Source organism: Ceratina calcarata, unplaced genomic scaffold, assembly GCF_001652005.2.
Source record: "Ceratina calcarata isolate Rehan_Ccalc_2016 unplaced genomic scaffold, ASM165200v1 scaffold449.2, whole genome shotgun sequence".
In the NCBI taxonomy this organism is placed as follows: domain Eukaryota; kingdom Metazoa; phylum Arthropoda; class Insecta; order Hymenoptera; family Apidae; genus Ceratina; species Ceratina calcarata.
This window is the reverse complement of record NW_017168819.1, coordinates 1,122,798-1,140,288: the sequence shown is the minus strand read 5'-3', so window position 1 is coordinate 1,140,288 and position 17,491 is coordinate 1,122,798. Positions and strand designations below refer to the sequence as shown.

General features: G+C 39.5%; 1 protein-coding gene across 1 annotated transcript; it reads left to right on the top strand.

The window, feature by feature from the left end:
• The first annotated feature begins 7,222 nt into the window (after window positions 1–7,222).
• THADA (Thyroid adenoma-associated protein homolog) lies at window positions 7,223–11,947 on the top strand. The gene is made up of 12 exons (XM_018028309.2): window positions 7,223–7,435; window positions 7,512–7,652; window positions 7,711–8,361; window positions 8,429–8,848; window positions 8,906–9,148; window positions 9,205–9,543; window positions 9,608–9,886; window positions 9,949–10,146; window positions 10,204–10,382; window positions 10,441–11,135; window positions 11,190–11,458; window positions 11,524–11,947. Exons 1-12 carry the CDS (start codon window positions 7,268–7,270, stop codon window positions 11,830–11,832), a joined length of 3,891 nt encoding a protein of 1,296 aa, XP_017883798.1. The 5' UTR covers window positions 7,223–7,267; the 3' UTR covers window positions 11,833–11,947.
• Window positions 11,948–17,491: the final 5,544 nt, after the last annotated feature.

Here is a 17,491-nt window from a genome sequence, read left to right as displayed (position 1 = left end):
CTTCTATACTTTTTAGCACGTAGCTATTTATTATTAGCATTATTCTTCCGACGTCTGATTTCTTTTTAATTGTAAGAAATGATATCATAAACTTTTGGGATTGGCTGTATAGCCAGTACATCCTTAAAGTGGTTGCCTATTGTCCGACACAACGCATATTGTACATACGCGCGGTGTAATTTACTCCTGCGAAATAACCGCGATAAGTGCAAGAACACACTTCTCTCGACTGAAATATGCTCGCGTTCCATGACAATGTAAGTTTAGTTTCGCAAACACGATGAACAGCTGGTATAAAACATGCTCGAGAATTGTGCTTTTTTTTTCAACTGTATTTGTATCCCCGTTTTGTCTGTTTATCGCGTAACACGCGAGTTTTGTGAAACTTTGCCGGAACGCGAGCGTAATTAAAACGTTGTGAATGCTTCTTTGCATAGCCTGCGGGCAATAATGGGTGACGCACTTCCCTCGAAGGACCATACATCTCGTTTGAGTAAACAACGGGATGAAAAAGCAACTGGTGCATCGAAGTTTAACTCTCAGCCTAGAGAGTTTTAAACGCAGCCCGTCTCTTCTTCTTAAACATATACACATCTACGGTAAACCGCTATACCATTTGTCGTTACTAAAACTTTGCATGCTATATTTTTCCCTCGAGTCTCGCGACTCGATTATTGCGCGATACCAGTCTCATAACACCAGAGAGTGAAGCGAACGGCCGTATGCGCGTACCTCCTCAATTGATTTCCAATTGAAATAGAAAATCGAAATTCGCGAGCTTATAAAGATCGATATTATCAACATAAAAAAGCGATATCGGAAATCGTTGAATAACGCATCAGGTGAAAAGCTGTTCAAAACGCAAGATACACTGGCTGCATCGGACAGCCAGTTTTCTTCTGGCGATCGTTAATCTCACTCAACTGGCGACAATGACAAATAGAGATCCTTCGTACGGTACACTAAGTGTGCTTAGATGAGATCACGAAACCTTCCTTTTTTTCCCGTCAGCAATCGGGTATTGTCTCACCCAGACGTTTTCAAAACGAGGCGCTTCTAAATCGAGTTTTATATCGCAGCCAAACCACGATCTCTACGGCTACTCCTGGTAAAGAGCTTTTGATCAAATGTAATAAAGTATATACGATAAATGAAAGCACATTCAGGAGGTTCAATATCTAATGTTCAAACTGTTGTATTATATTTGAAACAATTGTTCTTCTGCTTGTTCTCATCCAATATCGTATTACTCCATTGATCAAAAACTTTCTGCTAGGGGCAGTCTAGGAGCACAAACATAATTTATGTTACATATTACACGAGTTTAGACACGGCGGTGGTCCAAACTTTGCGTCCACTTCTGTTCGCTCGGCCGCGATTCAAATCCCAACGCAGCACGGTAGAATATGTTTAATCGATTTTCACGGCAACATCAGTTTTACTCGACAGTCCCGGAGCGAATTCGCGGTCCTGCCTCATTCCACAGAGTTTTTCACGCGCTTTTATTACTCGCCGGCCTCTTTATGTAAGCGGGCGCCCAGGGACCCGGATTGTTCGTTCGCCGCGTTTTTTTTCGCGTCGAAACCGCTTCTTCACGCGAATCGGAATTTCAACCACGGAATCGCTAGCTTTCTATAGGCAAGCATCAATGCGGAAATAATAGAGTCAAAGCAAAGCGAAAATCGATTTTTTCCGCGTGAATGAGAGAAAATAAATAAAGCTGGCAGTCATTCAACGGACGAATTCAGTTGAATCAAATTTCGAGGCTAATAATCGCTTCTGGCTTGGCCTTCAACAATAATAAATCCATGATATTTTTTGTCATGAAATACAAACTGGCATAATTTCACTAATAATATTGAGATAGGAGTGGAGAATCTCTATTCGCTTTCAGGTCAGTGCAGAAGCCAAGAAGAGAATGGAAGAAGATAAATGTAACTACGTGCTCGGAATTGGCAATATTTGAATGGTTACCTACCGACCGGTTTTTCATTTCTGATTCCACTTTTGGGAAAGTCTTTTATTCCAGTTCGGACACTTCAATGGGAATCCGGCGGTTGGTCGGACATTCTCGTTGAACGCTAGAGCGCATTCTCCGATTCTTACTCGACATCGTTTCAATCGGTTAGCCTTATCGAGACTAGAAAAAATATTCAGAAAAATAGCGACTCGATATCCAGCGCGATAAACTCGATCGTTCGAATTCGTGCGAGCTTCACAGTCCGATTCAATTCGTATTCGCGCAAGATTACCTGTTTACGAACATCTCTCGAGTTGCCGAGCCAACAATAGGCTACAAATTACGCAGGAAATACCGGCGGATGCAAACAGCTGCGTCCTTATTTCACCGGGACGAGGATCACGCGTGTCTCAAACGAATCAATCTGTCTCGATCTCGATTGTAGGTAACCAAGCAGAAGATCGGAACGCTGACTACGCGTAACGAAGGATCATTGGAGATGAAAGTATATACCCGTTCATCAATCTCTGAATAGTAGAAAACGTATAACCGAATGAGACGTACTAAGAATATGAATGAACAGATTATGATTTTATGATACTTCATTGAATAATTAAAGGAAGGTTTTTTACGATATAATGCTTTAAAACTACATATCATAGACGAAGTATACGACTAGATCTATCAATTTTTTGTCTCCTGTTTCATCAGTCTTTAACGCACTATTACCATTTCCATATCACTGAAAATGTTATCATCAGATCATGAAAAGAAAACTCCTTAGTAGACAATAAGATCTTGAAAGTATCTCATGAGTTATGAATGAAATGTACAAACAAGCTGATCGAGTGGATAAATCGGAAGCGTGGTATGCCTCTTGCATGGTTAATGTTAGTGCTGTTAGTTATTTTTAAATTTTCTTCATACGTCGCACGTTTTCGAAGATTGAGAAGTGAACTCCACCCCAAGTGTCAATGCGAGTGGCGTTTGAAGTCCGTCCTTCGGGAGTGTGTACGTATCTTGAAGCGCTTTCAACCCCGCGATCCTTTGAGGAAATTTTTATCTTGCCAGGCCGAGGTTTCGTTCGAGAGAAATTCAATAAACCCTCCTTCCTCTAACCGGATTTCTTAATCCGTTCACCAGCCGAGTGTTTCTTTCCCGTTTTTCACGTGACGCAGATTCGCGAACGAATATTCAGAGTGACGTGGAAAATGTGTTTTTCCTGAAAAGCGGCCGGGATGCTCGGGCGGGTTGCTTTTAGAGGAGAACGGCTTGGATTCGTCGTTGTCAATGGTACACGTATAGACTGCTTTTCCCGAACCTGGATAAACATTCCTGAGATTTCCACAAGCTTAGTTTTACAAAAGTTTGCGCTGTCTTTTTGGAACCGAAATTCGGTTAGCCTCTTTCTGGAGAATTGTATAGATAGAATACGTAATTTCCTATTTGTTCCTATAGCTTTTAAAGATTTTCATTCAGTCTCCTTCAAAGACGTAAATTCATTTTGTCGCCTTTCTAGGGCTTTTTTCATTAAATTCAACTTGTCAATGCCATCTCTCTTTTTGCTTAGGTCAAGAATTACTCAAGTCTTCGGGAACCTACTTTGGACATCTATTTTTGCAATTACGAAGCAGGGTAAATTTCATTTACGACTGGTCACGTTGAAAGAGCTCAATTTGCGCGGTCAAACGGATAGCGGGTACTGTGAAAAAAGGAATTCGAGTTCTTTCGAAGTCCGGAGTCCGAAGGAGAGGAAATTAGCGATTGCTTCCTCGACGGGTAAACAAGGCTCTGTAGAATTACGACCAGCAACTTGAGATCCGATACTCTTAAATACAAATGAAAAATGAAGTGAAAACCATATCAGAGAGTATCTCTTAATTGCAAGATTATATTAAACCGTTAAATAAATCATGTAATTACAATCATGTAACAAATCATACAATAAATCATGAAAGCTGTTGTACTTTAATAATGTGAACCAGAATTTTACCCAAAACATCACAAATCTGAATTTGTTCATTTATATTGTCACAACATCTCGTTTTATCATGATTTAAGAGATATATTTGATTATGAAAAACGAGGAAATTCCAACTATGTACAAGCGCTAAATCTCAACAATTTCTATGGTCGTGGTAAACGACGAGTTTCATTCGCTAGGGAATAAAAATGAGACTCGTCCGTGCTTCTTACAAGATTCCTTCACGTACGTGCAGGATGCATGGAGCGAATCAGCCGGTCCCCCGACTATCAATCGCAGATTGTGCACCGCGCAACATGTGCGCCGAGCTATCACTCGCAAACACGGCGTCGACACACTGGGAAATAATGAAACTCCTGGTTACGTCGTAACGTAACGTTTCGTTGTCGCACGATCAATACCATTATAACCATAGTTCGCCACTTTCTGCGACCACTGCCTAAACTAAAACTTAACACGAAAAGTACACGTTACGTAAGATAGGACCTAGTAATTATAAAATCTTTTAACCAGATGCAATCACGTATGTATGTCCGTGGACCAGCGTTTTGCAAATTGGCGCTTTGAAAAGTAAGATCTTTCGCACTTCCGTGTAATTAGAAGAATGCAAGTAGCCCGGAAATGGCTCTGACACGCTTGCTCGTACACTAGTATAAAACTAGGGTCAAGAAGCCACTCCTCCACGTTGCTTACAATTAGGAAACGTTCGTTACGGGGAAACAAATTGCAAAGTTTGCACGATGCACGTAAGCGGAACTTTATAATTACACGGACCTAATTGGGAATCCCTTGTGGAGGAGCGGACAATCCTGCAATGGCAGGTGTAAAAATTCGTCGAGGATTTCGTGAATTCCGATATGGAATACCGAACGGCTCTTGAACGGAATATGATTGTGGGCAGTAGCCGATTATCCGAGAAGCCCGGTAACTCGTCTGCTAATTGGATTCGACAAAGGGACGGTAAATTGAATTAGCAGACGATTCTCGGTTATTTACCCGCGTGTCGGACAATTCCCCGTCAGACATGTCAAAAAGTAGTTCGAACTTCGGTCGGGCCGGATCTCGCTGAACAACAATAGAGATCCCATGTTTTAGACATTTCTCGAGCCTGAAGCAGAACGTCAAACACTCATTAGACGATTTCTTCATTCCCCTTCGAGTGGACGCGTCTCCTACGACGTCTGGAAACACAATGGAAGGCTAACTTCGATACTCGAGAATGGTTTTCAAAAAAATTCCAAGATCGTTTTTAATGGAACTCGCAATTAACGATAAGCATCGTGTGCACAAGCGAGAAAAGAGTTCTCAGGAATGTCTCGGTTACAAAAGAAGAAAACCTTTGGTGGCGAAACATCCTGAGACCCTTCCCAGAAGAGTGCGTGCAATTAAAGAGAGACAATTCCGACAGATTCATCTCCTCCATCGCGACAGTAATTAATGATAACGGACGACCTTGTCGCGAAGAAAGAACAGGCAAAGTACAAAATGATTTCGCTGTATCCAGTTTCGGGAAATTGCGGGCTTGACTTGTGTAATTTATCATTCGGAAAGTCGATCTCAGGCAACGAGGTCGTATCTAAAAGAGATTCTTAAATAGGTTTCCCGCTTTCCGTGGACCGCAGTTTACTCGGCCCGAAGTGAATGTCGCGCGCTGTGATAAGGTTCGCGCGATAAGCGTTACGACGGACGGTTTCTGCTGGTCCCCTTAAAACGTCACGTTTCTTCGCACAGGTAGTATATGCATAACGATAAACTCGCGGCAACGGTTCTCATTGCCTCGCATTACATTTGTTATCGTAGGCCGTATCGACCGAAGAATCAACTATTCTCAGCCATATTTTTCGCGGCCCTCTCTTACCCACGAGTTCAGCTTTCTATCAAATAGCTCTCTAAGTTCGTACTATTTTTCTTTTTACAATATACATCTGTAGTAGATTTGTTTTCACAAACAACATTCTGCCAGAATGCGCAGACTGCTAATTCTGCTTCTCGTTTCTCTATGCGAAACAAAAACAGCGAGAAACCCGGTACACTCGTTACACGCGTACAACTTGATTTTGCGCGTGCACATGACTCGACCTGTAGCGATTAAAAATTGTTCTTTTTTCGAGCGCGCCAGCGACCTGTGCATCGTCGACAAAAATGTTTGCGCGTTCCGTAAAAAAATTATAACGCCTAGCGACGTTAGCCGAGAAGATTTAGATATGTATTTAGGCTGGATGTGTAAACGAGCGAGTTTTGCCATTACGATTACACGTTCCTTTTTTGTTTTCACAATTAAATGAACAAAAACAAATGTATGATCGCAGTAGTGTCGTAACGACGAAAGGACCTCTTCTGCAATGGAGAAGGGGAGAATCAAAGAGAAGACGACGAGCTGTCTCGGTATAGGTCAGTTACACAATAAGATCGGTTAAAATTAGCTGGCACGTATCTATTTAAAAAAAGTAAAACGAGCACAGAACGAACAGGCCGTTGTCCGAGCTGGACCGCGTATCTGCGAATCTTTTTTCGTCGCCGCAATCAACAAATCCTCTATTCCTAGTCGCGGTTACCGTTCCATTGGGACTGCCTCAGGTTCAACCGACTGCGATTCGACACCGCGTGATTTCCGGTTAGTTTAATAACTGCGGGACGGGAGTGTGCGAGCGTGCAAAAAATCGATTTTAATTAAAACGCAATTTATTAAAATGGTTGGCGCAGGACGGAAACACGTTGCGCGCAATTATTTAAATTAGCGGCCCGAATTATTTTTCGGGGAATCAATATTTCCAGGCGCGACCGATTCGTTCAATTAATAAACGTCCGACACATTTGCAGTACACTAAATGCGATAAATATTCTGATTACTATATCGTTCCAACATTTTAATAACGTTTGACTAATTCGTCTCGTTGCTGTGCGTTGCAATAGAATACGCGCAATGTACATTAACAATGAGCTAATGGAATTATGGATCATCGTAATTACAGATGATAACATTTACTTAATCCCCTCTTTGATAGGCGTGTACAGGCAGAATACAATATTAAAGTAATACTCGGCGTGAATGCGAATTATTATGAATTATTGCTAACAAAAGCTTGGCAATATGTACACATGTACGAATTGAAAGCGTTTCTCGTGTAAATCGTCGGTAATCTCTCCTCGGTGTCAGCACCCAGCAGTAAGTAAAACGGTTGCAATCTAAAACTACTGCAGGTAATATAGTCGACGTAAGGTAAAACAAGAACTACTGTCATCCTTATCGTGACCTGCAATATCGAATCTGAAGCACGTGGTCTGCTAAATATGTTTTGAAGCGAATTTTTAGGTTGAACAAAATGTTTAAAGACACAGAAATAAAAAGACAATTAAGGGAGCTGTTAAGATTGAAACGCAGTGGAGAATTGGACACTGAAGAAAAGATTTTAAATTCTAATAATGAATACTGGCGAGATTCTGTGTTGTACGCAGATTTAGAACGCTATGTGTACCATCAGGATGAAGAAGTAATTTAATAATTAATTAAGAATGAAATCTGTCAAATTTTTGAACAAAGTTATAGCATCGGTATGTGTGTTTCAGATAAAATTGAATACACTTGCTCTCATCGTGGAATCAAAGAAGAGCACATTAAGATTTACATCCAGAGAACTCGATATAATTATTTTGTTTCTGAATGTAAATTTTAAGGAAAAAATAGAATTTGTGCCTCTCATTCAAAAGGTAAGATCATTACTGTTGAAACTTCAATTTTTCTCTAAGTCACATTTCATTCTGGCAGGTTTTAAAGCGTATGAAGGATGGCTTGACTGTAATGAGGAGGCAATCTGTGCAGAATGTGAAAACAAGTTATCTAATAAAGAAGGAAATAAGCAATGCTTCATTACACATGAAACAAACAATTTTAGATCAATACTGCAGCGTAGCTTCTGATTTACAAAAAGCTATAAACATGTACTGCACTGTTTTCCAAACTTTACACGACATGTGCATCTGTAGTCCTGATGCTACTTATACCAGAAGGAAATCTTCCTTGCAAATATTACTTTCAATGAAAGATATACTGGGTAATGAATATAAACAAGTTACTTGGGAGACAAGACAATCAGAAGCAGTGTTTAACCTGATGTTACTTGATACGTATGAAGAAAATAAAGAGATGGCTCTTAAAATAATGAAATCAATGGATCCATGTTTATTGCAATTAGATGATGAAAGTTACGTTCGTGATATTATCTTAGTTGCTATGGAGTTGGGCAACAGCATTAGACCTATTGATACTATCACATCTGCGTACATGCTGAAACTCAGTATGTTATCACCTATCCTATTGAATGTTCTTGAAAGTTCATTTAGTCTGACAAAACAATCGGAAAATAACACAGAAGCAATAGTATTGCAATTGTTATTACTTTTACTTAAAGAATTAAAGGTATTTTTGAATTTATGTGAGTGTTATAAATTACTAAGTGGAGGTAGTTAGATGAATTTTTTTGCAGCAATCTTCAGCTTTAGCAAAAGAAAATATAGTAAAAACTGTTACACAACATTCTTTGTACGGATACTTGTTCTGTATTCGAAGTTTGTTAGAAGAATGCAACTTAAAAAGTATCGAGGAAAATCATGTGTGGCAAAATACTATTGGAGAATTGGTATCTCTTTGTTTCGAGCTCAGTCATGCAGTTTCTTTGATAGTAAATAATTCTTCTCCCGAAGGACATTTGCCGACAGATCTAAATTTGCGAACTATTGACGAGACAAACCATTCTACATCGGATGAACAAATAGTGACACCGCAAATGGTGTTACTTTGTTCTTGGCGCACTATAAAAGAAGTCAGCTTATTATTTGGCTTGCTAGCCATTAAGGCACCCATGTTTGAAGATAATTCTTCGATAGGATTGCTAAATGACGGACAAGTAAGATTTTTTAAATGATGTTAAAGAATTAGTTTCCTAACAGCGATGTTTCTGCAGATTGTCCAGATAGGAGAGCATTTGGTTTCGTTACTTTCAGAGACGAAACACAGAGGAGCATTCGAACAGGCATACGTGGGTTTCAGTCAACTGTGCTCCCATTTATGGCATTTAAATAAGGAAAACCTAAATCGATTGCCCAAAATGTGGCTACATCAGATTTTGTTTGCCATCATTGGATTTAAGTCAAACTTAAAATTCTGCGCGACGAGAAGGAGCGCAGGGTTACCATTTATCATACAGGTAGTAATCATTAGTATAAGATGTTTGCAATGAATTATAATAATTTTTTTTATCAGGCTATACTATCTACGGAACCTCGTAAATACAAAGATACAAAGACTATAACTTTCGATTCGGTAATGAAAATTTTGCTAGGCTTCACCCAATTAAACGATGATGAAAATGTATTGGAAAAAGTGCAACAATTAATTTATTCGAACTCTGCGTTTGCACAATATGAGAACTTAATAAATAGTACGAATGAAAATAATTTTCAAATTACGGAAATCAAGACACATGCTCTGAATATTTTAAGAGCGATTTTTAGACATTCTCATCTCGCAGAAGTGGTAAATAATTACGTCGAAGATGGTTTAATAGCGGCGTTCAGAAGTTATGACGCTCCATCCTGGGCGGTAAGTTATCAAAATATTAACGTCCTATGATAATTTATTAATTAATACATGATCATTCTTGTAGGAACGAAATGCGGCAACATTACTTTTTAGCGCACTCATTATTAGGATTTTCGGTGTTCAAAGAACGAAAGATCATATCAATCTCACTATAGACAATAAAATGAATTTTGAATCGTTTTTTCAAAAATATCCTAGCCTGTTGCCGTATATTTTAGAAGAATTAAAAACAGTTATAACGACGGACAGAACTATTATAAAATCCAGTGTACAAGCGATTTTACTATTGTTATCTAGATTGTATCACAATCGTAATTCGGAATCCTACGATTCTCTATCAGAGGTAACTATAAATGGTACAATGAAGACTTGAATTTTCATGTAGTAAAAATTGCATTATTTCAGCTCAATAATCTTATAGGGCAAATTATACAATGTGCAAAAAGTGCTATATTGGAAACACGTAAACTAGCAGCTAGAGCACTCGTACCTTTGTTGACGAAACAGTCTGTGGGACCTGTTTTGTCCACAATTATAGAAAATATTGCGTCTCTAGAAAACAATCAAGCGTTCCTGAATTTAATACACGGTTACATGTTACAAGTAAGTGTATCACTAGGAAAATACGATTTTGTAGAATTAACATTTTTTTAATTTCAGATATATGAGGGATTGAAACATTTTAATTTGAAATTAATCGATATAGATTGGAATAGATTTTTTAAAAGTACCACTTGGATTTTGGAAAATTTAGAAGGAAGTAATTCCAAACATCCGTGTTTCTTATTAGCAGCAGTTTATACGGATATTTGTAACGAAATATGCAAAGTAGATGAAACGTGAGTTTTTTGTAGAAATATTATAGATTGTTAAAATATATTCTAATCCGAATTGCAGGTACCTGGCGCATTTTCCTATACTAGATACTCTGATCTCTCATTTATTACATGACAAACTGAAGCAAGGACCAGCACGGGAACTGTATAAATTATCAGCCATTAAATTTATTCGATCGATAGCGTGGGAAACTTCATTGATTCAACAGTACACACCAGTTAGAATATATCTGCATAATTTAAGGGTTCCCGAAACGCAAATCGTGGCGTGGTCAACTTTGGCAGAAATTATTAGCAAACTAAAGTACCATGACGTATCGGTATTATTAATAACATATGCTGCTAATGAAGTTCGCAATTTCAAGCAGTATTTTCGAAAATACAGTCCAGAATTGCAGGATGCAATATTTGATTTCCTATATGATAGTCTGATGTATCTTAATCGAATTCAGTCACCAAGTTTCACAGAAAGGAAAAATATCTGTAAATTAGTGCTAAATGAAATACGGCAATACGATAATGAAAATGGATATAGTGAAAGAGATTCTTATTTAAGATTATTGGGGAAGTCCTATGTGACTTTAGCTTCCTTTGATAAGGATGACGAAACAATTACTTTAGAATGTACAAATTATGTGTACACTAACTTATGTGATAATTTATGGATAGCAAGTTCAAACATGGATGTTCAACGATCTGTTTTTGAAATTATGCACGAATTATTCATAGTGTGTTATGAACGCGAAGAGTATCGATGTAAGTTCTAAAATATGAAAGTATTTTATTCTCTTCTAATTAAATATGTTGCAGATGTACAGATTCAATGGTGGACAACATTATTACAACTGTTGCTAGATAATAATTCTAAAGTACGACACGAAGCATTTTTATTACTTGATCGTGTACCGGTACATCCAAAAATAGTTAATTCACCTTTAAAATCTAATATCGATTTACTACTTTCTAAGTTTCATGAGTGCAACATACATAATAAAGATCCAGAATTTATATGTATCGTACTTTTCTATTGGAGCATCGCATTAATTAATGATGCAGATTATGAAATGGATGACACAGATGTAAGTATATATAATTTAGAACGAGCACAATTGCACAAGATATTACAATTAGAATTTTCTTTAAGGTGTTCAATAAATGCACAAATCTTGATTTCCTTGAACCCATAAAGGTATCAGAGATGTGTGCTAAATTTTTAATGGAAAATATGAAATATTGTTTCGATACTTTATTACCGAACGCAATTATAGATTGGATAAGTTCTCGTTTAAATGTCGAATTCCAACGATCTATTTCGTTTAGAACTTTCGTGATGGAGTATAAAAGTTTTATACCTGACATTCAGAATAAATTGGATAATTTTCTGAATCCAACTTACAAAAATAAGTTGTTGCAACTTTTAGCTTACGAACAATACAAAACTATTTACCTATAAACCTAATTTAAGGCTACATGATGTTTCCGTGTTTAACACAAAGACTAATTAATTGCGATGTAAATTGGATACAATTTTGTTGTTTTAAATAAATGACTTACCGTAAGCAGAATCTGTTCCCAGTCTTGATTATCATACACAAATAAAACGCTCGTAAAGTAAAATCGTGTCACCGTATCACCGTAGCAAAAGAATTATCAACCAACTTTTAACTTCCATCTTTCTTAAATTCAAAATAACGACGGGAAAAGAAGCGGGAGAAGTGGGCTAGTATAGAGAAACAACTTCAGATGTCATTTCGGTAACTTAGAGCGTTTAGTTAAATCGTTTGGCACAGGTGGACGCCACCGTCGCGGCTTGACGTCCGCCGACTCGGTACGTATTTCGTACATTATACCGCGGATCCGTCGGATTTTCGCGTTTTTCGCGCCTCTGCGTGGTGACCGTCGAGTATTAGTGTGCGGCGAACATCTTAATCCGCGTTGAACGAGAATCAGCATGTCCACGAGTGTTCAAGCAGATTAGAACCGAGAGAAAAGAGGCTGAGAAGAAGAGTGGCTGAGTGCGTGTACCTACCAGGCATGGAGTGGACTCAGTGCGCTTGTTTCAAATCGTTACGAGCCGTTACCGCAGTCCCAGTCGAACCGAGGTGAGTTCCGGCGATGTAAACACGCGTGTTCGCGTCTCATGCATGTCCTTTCATTCTCGCGTCGAACTGTTATACATGTTCTGTATCAAACCATCGTGTCTTTCATTCGGGTTCTGTACCGTGTATGACCTACTTGTTGTGCAAGCTGTCACCCCTCGATCAGAATATTTCTTGCGTCGGACACCGTACAGAACGAACCCTTCTACGGCTAGTGCAGCTAGCCTAGTGCCACACGACAACCTTCCTCGGGTAGGTTTTCACGCAAAAAAGGCAACGGGAGAGAAAGGAGAGGCAGAGAGAGAACGACGAGGGAGCGTGAAACGGAAAGATCAAGCGAGAGCAACGAGAACAAGTTTGAAAACTAGCATTGCCAGTCGGTCGAACATCTGCGATTCCTAAAGTGCGTCCTTCCAAACACGGAATGTTAAATAGCCTTCGCGCTTGATCAATTGACGGAGCCTTCTCGAATGATCTCTCTTGACCTGTCTCTCTCTTTCTCTCCTCTCGTCTCTCCCGTTTCACTCTCTTTCTCTTGCTCTTTTTCTCTCTCTTTCCCTCTTCTCCTCGAGGAGAAAGGTCATCGGTCTCAAATTCATCTTTTGTCCACGCCTTAGGCACACCACTAGTATATAATACGCTACGATATATTTTCCGTTGGCTGAAATACGTTTTAAATTACCACGAGTAGTTTGATACCTCTTGCACCGATATGCGACGATTCTTCTCTTTTTCGTAATCGGTCAAATTTCTCAATGTCAAGTTTAGTACCCGCTACATCCTGCCATGTTTGGTTCAATCACGACACGATCATTAGACCCCATATTACATATTGACAAAAAAATTTCATTGACACTTTAATGACATTTTTAATCATTCGCCGAGTTTATTCAGAATGTTGGACGAATGTTTCATGTGGAATAATTCTTGTCGATGTTGCGCGTTGTTACGCTTACATTTACATCTCATAATGATAACAGGACGCAAGGAGATGCAGGTAATAAATTAAGAGACATTGATGGTCTTCTTGATAGGAGTATAATGACTTTTTTCAACAAGAAAACGTACGAGTCATGACGTTTGTTTCTCATCTATCGCCATACGTAGGAAGAACATTTCATAACAAGACTACTTACCTTGTTTCTCTTACCTGAATAGATGATAACGAGGAAAACGACACAGCACGTTCTGTGTAACCTCCTACTTGCATTCCTCCTGTATATTCCTTTTTGTAATTTTTTCGTCCTTTTCTCTGGTCACATTACATAGGACCATACATAATATACCTTCACTTCCTACGAAATTACGAGTATTAACTCTTTCTGCGGAACGCTTTCGAAACGTTTCAATAGAAACCAGACCGCTACTTGTCAACGTGAACGAGCATTAATTATGAGATCCGCTTTTTCATTGAAGTTTCCAGTGATTGCAGGAAACTCTATTTAGAACCGACGAATGATGAGAGCGAAAATACGTATAATTGGGAACAGTCGGGTCATAAATTCGAATCAACCATAGAAAATTATACACAATACGAGCACACAAAACTACCCCTATCATACGAGATATGCAACGGATGCTTCAAAGACGTATTTTTTAATTTCTCGAGACTCTAGAATATCCTATCTTTACTGGATTTTATTTCTATTATCATAACATGCATTAAACATGGGGTGGTGTGGTCTTATTTCCTGTCGGAATGTAGCGAAAGTTCCTTCTTTTCTGCGATTTAATTTCGCGATCAAGCGAAAATGGACGTGTTCCGAGAGCGGGAGGAGGTCGAATATACAACTCACGTGTCCCGGGTCTATTTGTTTTATCAAGCCTGCAGCGGCAACCTCCTCCCGCGTTATTTTGACAATAACGCCGAGAGACCACGCGAACCAGACTCAACAATATAGGTAATTTATGCAAAATGCTAGCCACGCTTCGTGAGCGTCGCCCATTACATTATAACAATATAATGTTTAACCAATGTAATTGACCGTAACCGCGGCTGGGGTTCAATAAGAACGAAAAAATCGAGGTGAATTCCAAATATGCAGTCGCATATTCTCTAAATATTCTGTAGTTTACAGAAATTCATCGTACTTCATGAAACATGCGTAGAATTCAATTTTCTGACATTAACGTCCCATCGTTCTAAAAAATTTAATGATAGAAACGCTTTGGTTTCTGTTTTTAACTTTTCGGTTGGCAGATTGTCAATTAGCATTTGTTCGATCATAATCGTTCGTCTATCGTTTTCACCTTTTTGCGATTCACGTGATACATTCGACAGAAAGGAAATTCAGTTTTCACGGAGCGCATCTGTGCGCGCGGCTGTTTCGGGCCGCTGCTGGGTCGGTTTCGCTGTCAGTTTCGATTCGACGGCAATTAAACGCGTTAATTTCCCGTAGACAAGTGTCGTTTATAATCCGGCTTCCGTGTATCGAGCCACGAAAGCCCGACGCGTTCGCTTTCCGCCTTCCTCGTTGCCTTTCAAACTGCGTGTGCCTGGTTTCCGATTTTACGACGGCACTGACTGCCACGCGTTTTATCTCTGGTCATTGAACCTTCTCTACTTCAGAGAACACAGTAAGTCTATGCTCGAAGCCGTTTTCTTTTCCCTCCTGCTTTTTTTTTATGCATTGGTGGTGCATGACGGTTGACTGAATTCGAAATACTGCTGCGTCTTCACTTTAACGTTCGAATGCAGTTAATCTCTTAAGGTGGGAATCTCCTCTTCATACGAAGAACTAAAAGTTTTCTTATTTGTCTACGCATTTGTAAAAGTTAAATTTAACTTTTCGTTATAATATTTCTGCGAAAACTATAACGTTGCTTTTTATTAACCGTATATTGAATTACGGAAATACAACCATTGTTATCGAACAATGGAATACGTATTCCAGACGGGCAAGAAAAAGCATGCATGTTCGTTATGTCGAACGTAGACGTACGATGGAATCGAATCGTGGGTTCGGTACATGGCCAACCGTGCTACGTGACAGATATCTTGAGGACGTGTTCGAATTCCACCGGATGATTCACAACGAGAATACGTAGTTGGGATTTTTGATTCTAGAGTGCAATTGAAATTGGATCCTGGCACTTTCGAAGATCTAACGTTAATTCTTGCATAATCACTCTGCCTTTGTGCTAAATTAATTTCCACAGGAAAATCCGGGGACAGAGCTTCGAAACCCGATAGCCGTACTCCTATTTCTCGTATAACTCTCGGATGAGCAGAACGTATATTGTTCGCATCGTCGTCTAATCGACTTACATAGTCTAATGGTTTCGAGTGATTACCGAGCTTCTTTACTTGCACCGGAAACGGCTGAGTGTCGTCTTCACGATTATTAATGTCCCTTAATGGTGCTTACTTAGTCAGATCGCACCGATTAAATAACTCCAGTAATTGTTCTGCCTGTTTAACTTATCGTCGTTTGACGTGTTTGTACCTTGACTCGAAAGTCTCAACTTTCGAAATTTTTTAACGAACTTTCACACGAGGATTTCTGTTTAATCATCATTAATGAGTTCCGAATGAGTAATCTTGTTACAAAATTATGGTTTAGCGTTATCTGTTATTCAGTCGCAGCCTGTTTACGGTTTGGAAATTAAACACGCATTATCCTTGTGACTCACGTTCCCGTTCGATTATCATATGTGCCAAGGACAGACCGAAGTCGTAGGACGTCCTTGCCTATTTTGGAATCCCGATAAATAAGTCTTGTCGCCAGTGACAAATCATTCTAACAAGGGACAGTTTAGTTTAGAGATATCAGCGACGCGTCTCTCGGTCTCGTCATCGGTGACCTGGCTCCTCTCCATTTGGAAAACGACACGAACTCTGTGACCAGTCAAGGTTTCAACCCCTTCCCATATCACGATCTCATCTTTGTAACACAAATCAGATAGTTATACTCTAAAGTTATTGAATCTCAATTGATTAATCGACCATTGATATAAAATGTTTGCCTAAAATGTTTTTTCCTTCGTCGTACATAAACTTCAAACATTTCGAAATATTCTGATTATCTTGATGGATGTGCTTTGATGTCCGATTATCAGGAAGATTCGCTGGTTCCTAGTTCATAGGTTGCCCCGACCAGTTTTCACAAGAGGGGTTGGCGTGCTCGCAATCTGGCAAACATTCGGCAGTCGTATTCAAACGTTTGAAAGTTCGAGGCTCGCGTATTGCTCGACACGCGAGAAAGGGTCGCGAAAGTTCGGCCGAGTAGTCTCTCGATGCCGAATCGAGCAAGTTTCCCTGCCTCCGGAGAATTTCAACCGTGCCATATGCAATGATTCTCCATGAAATTTATGTTCCTTCCCTCCTGAAACTCTGCAGAATTAACTTTTGCTTCCATAAAACCTACTTTGCTACAGAATTTCATCGATTCTGCAAACTATCTTAAACAGAAATAAACTACCAGACGATAGATACTTGTGATATTACGTAATTCAAATACAATAGAGTCTCGAGCTGTGTCTGGGTTCCTTCTTGTCTCTCTATTATTGTCTCGCTCACACAGTCTAGCTAGACTTTTTACTTGTACCCATGCTGTGCGCTTGAATGACGAGCGATTCCATATAGGAAATCCACCTCTCCGGATATATGGCCAAACCCAGTCCAAGTCGACGATCATGTATGTCAAGACTATTGTAATTGTAAGAAGCTTTGGTGAGAAATGTTGTAACAGAGAAATTGTAAAGATGAGCATATGGGAAAGTGAAATTGTTTTTCATGGTTTGGTGGATCGGATAAAAATCGTTCTCCATTTCGCTCGTCCGTTTCTCACACACGTATGGGCTTCCTTGAGCAATTTCAGGCATCGAATGCCCCGTAAATTCCCTCCCATTGTCCTTCGCGGAGTCAGCCTGGTTCTTGACCAAATGGGGGAACTCGTAATTGCGTCGTCGCGTCGCGGTCGGTTCCGAAAGGGTTCGGTCGCCGTTTTTCGTTCCCGAGACTTTGGTCCCAGCGTGCGTAGCTAGCTACGGGATATTTCCCGTGGCGTTTTC

What these genes read in the sequence shown, in the direction of transcription:
- THADA (XM_018028309.2), top strand. Translation starts at nt 7,268, where the DNA reads ATGTTTAAAGACACAGAAATAAAAAGACAATTAAGGGAGCTGTTAAGA. An exon ending in TTTTACTTAAAGAATTAAAG is followed by an intron (nt 8,362 to 8,428) that starts GTATTTTTGAAT and finishes ATTTTTTTGCAG; the next exon opens with CAATCTTCAGCTTTAGCAAA. An exon ending in TGAACGCGAAGAGTATCGAT is followed by an intron (nt 11,136 to 11,189) that starts GTAAGTTCTAAA and finishes AATATGTTGCAG; the next exon opens with ATGTACAGATTCAATGGTGG.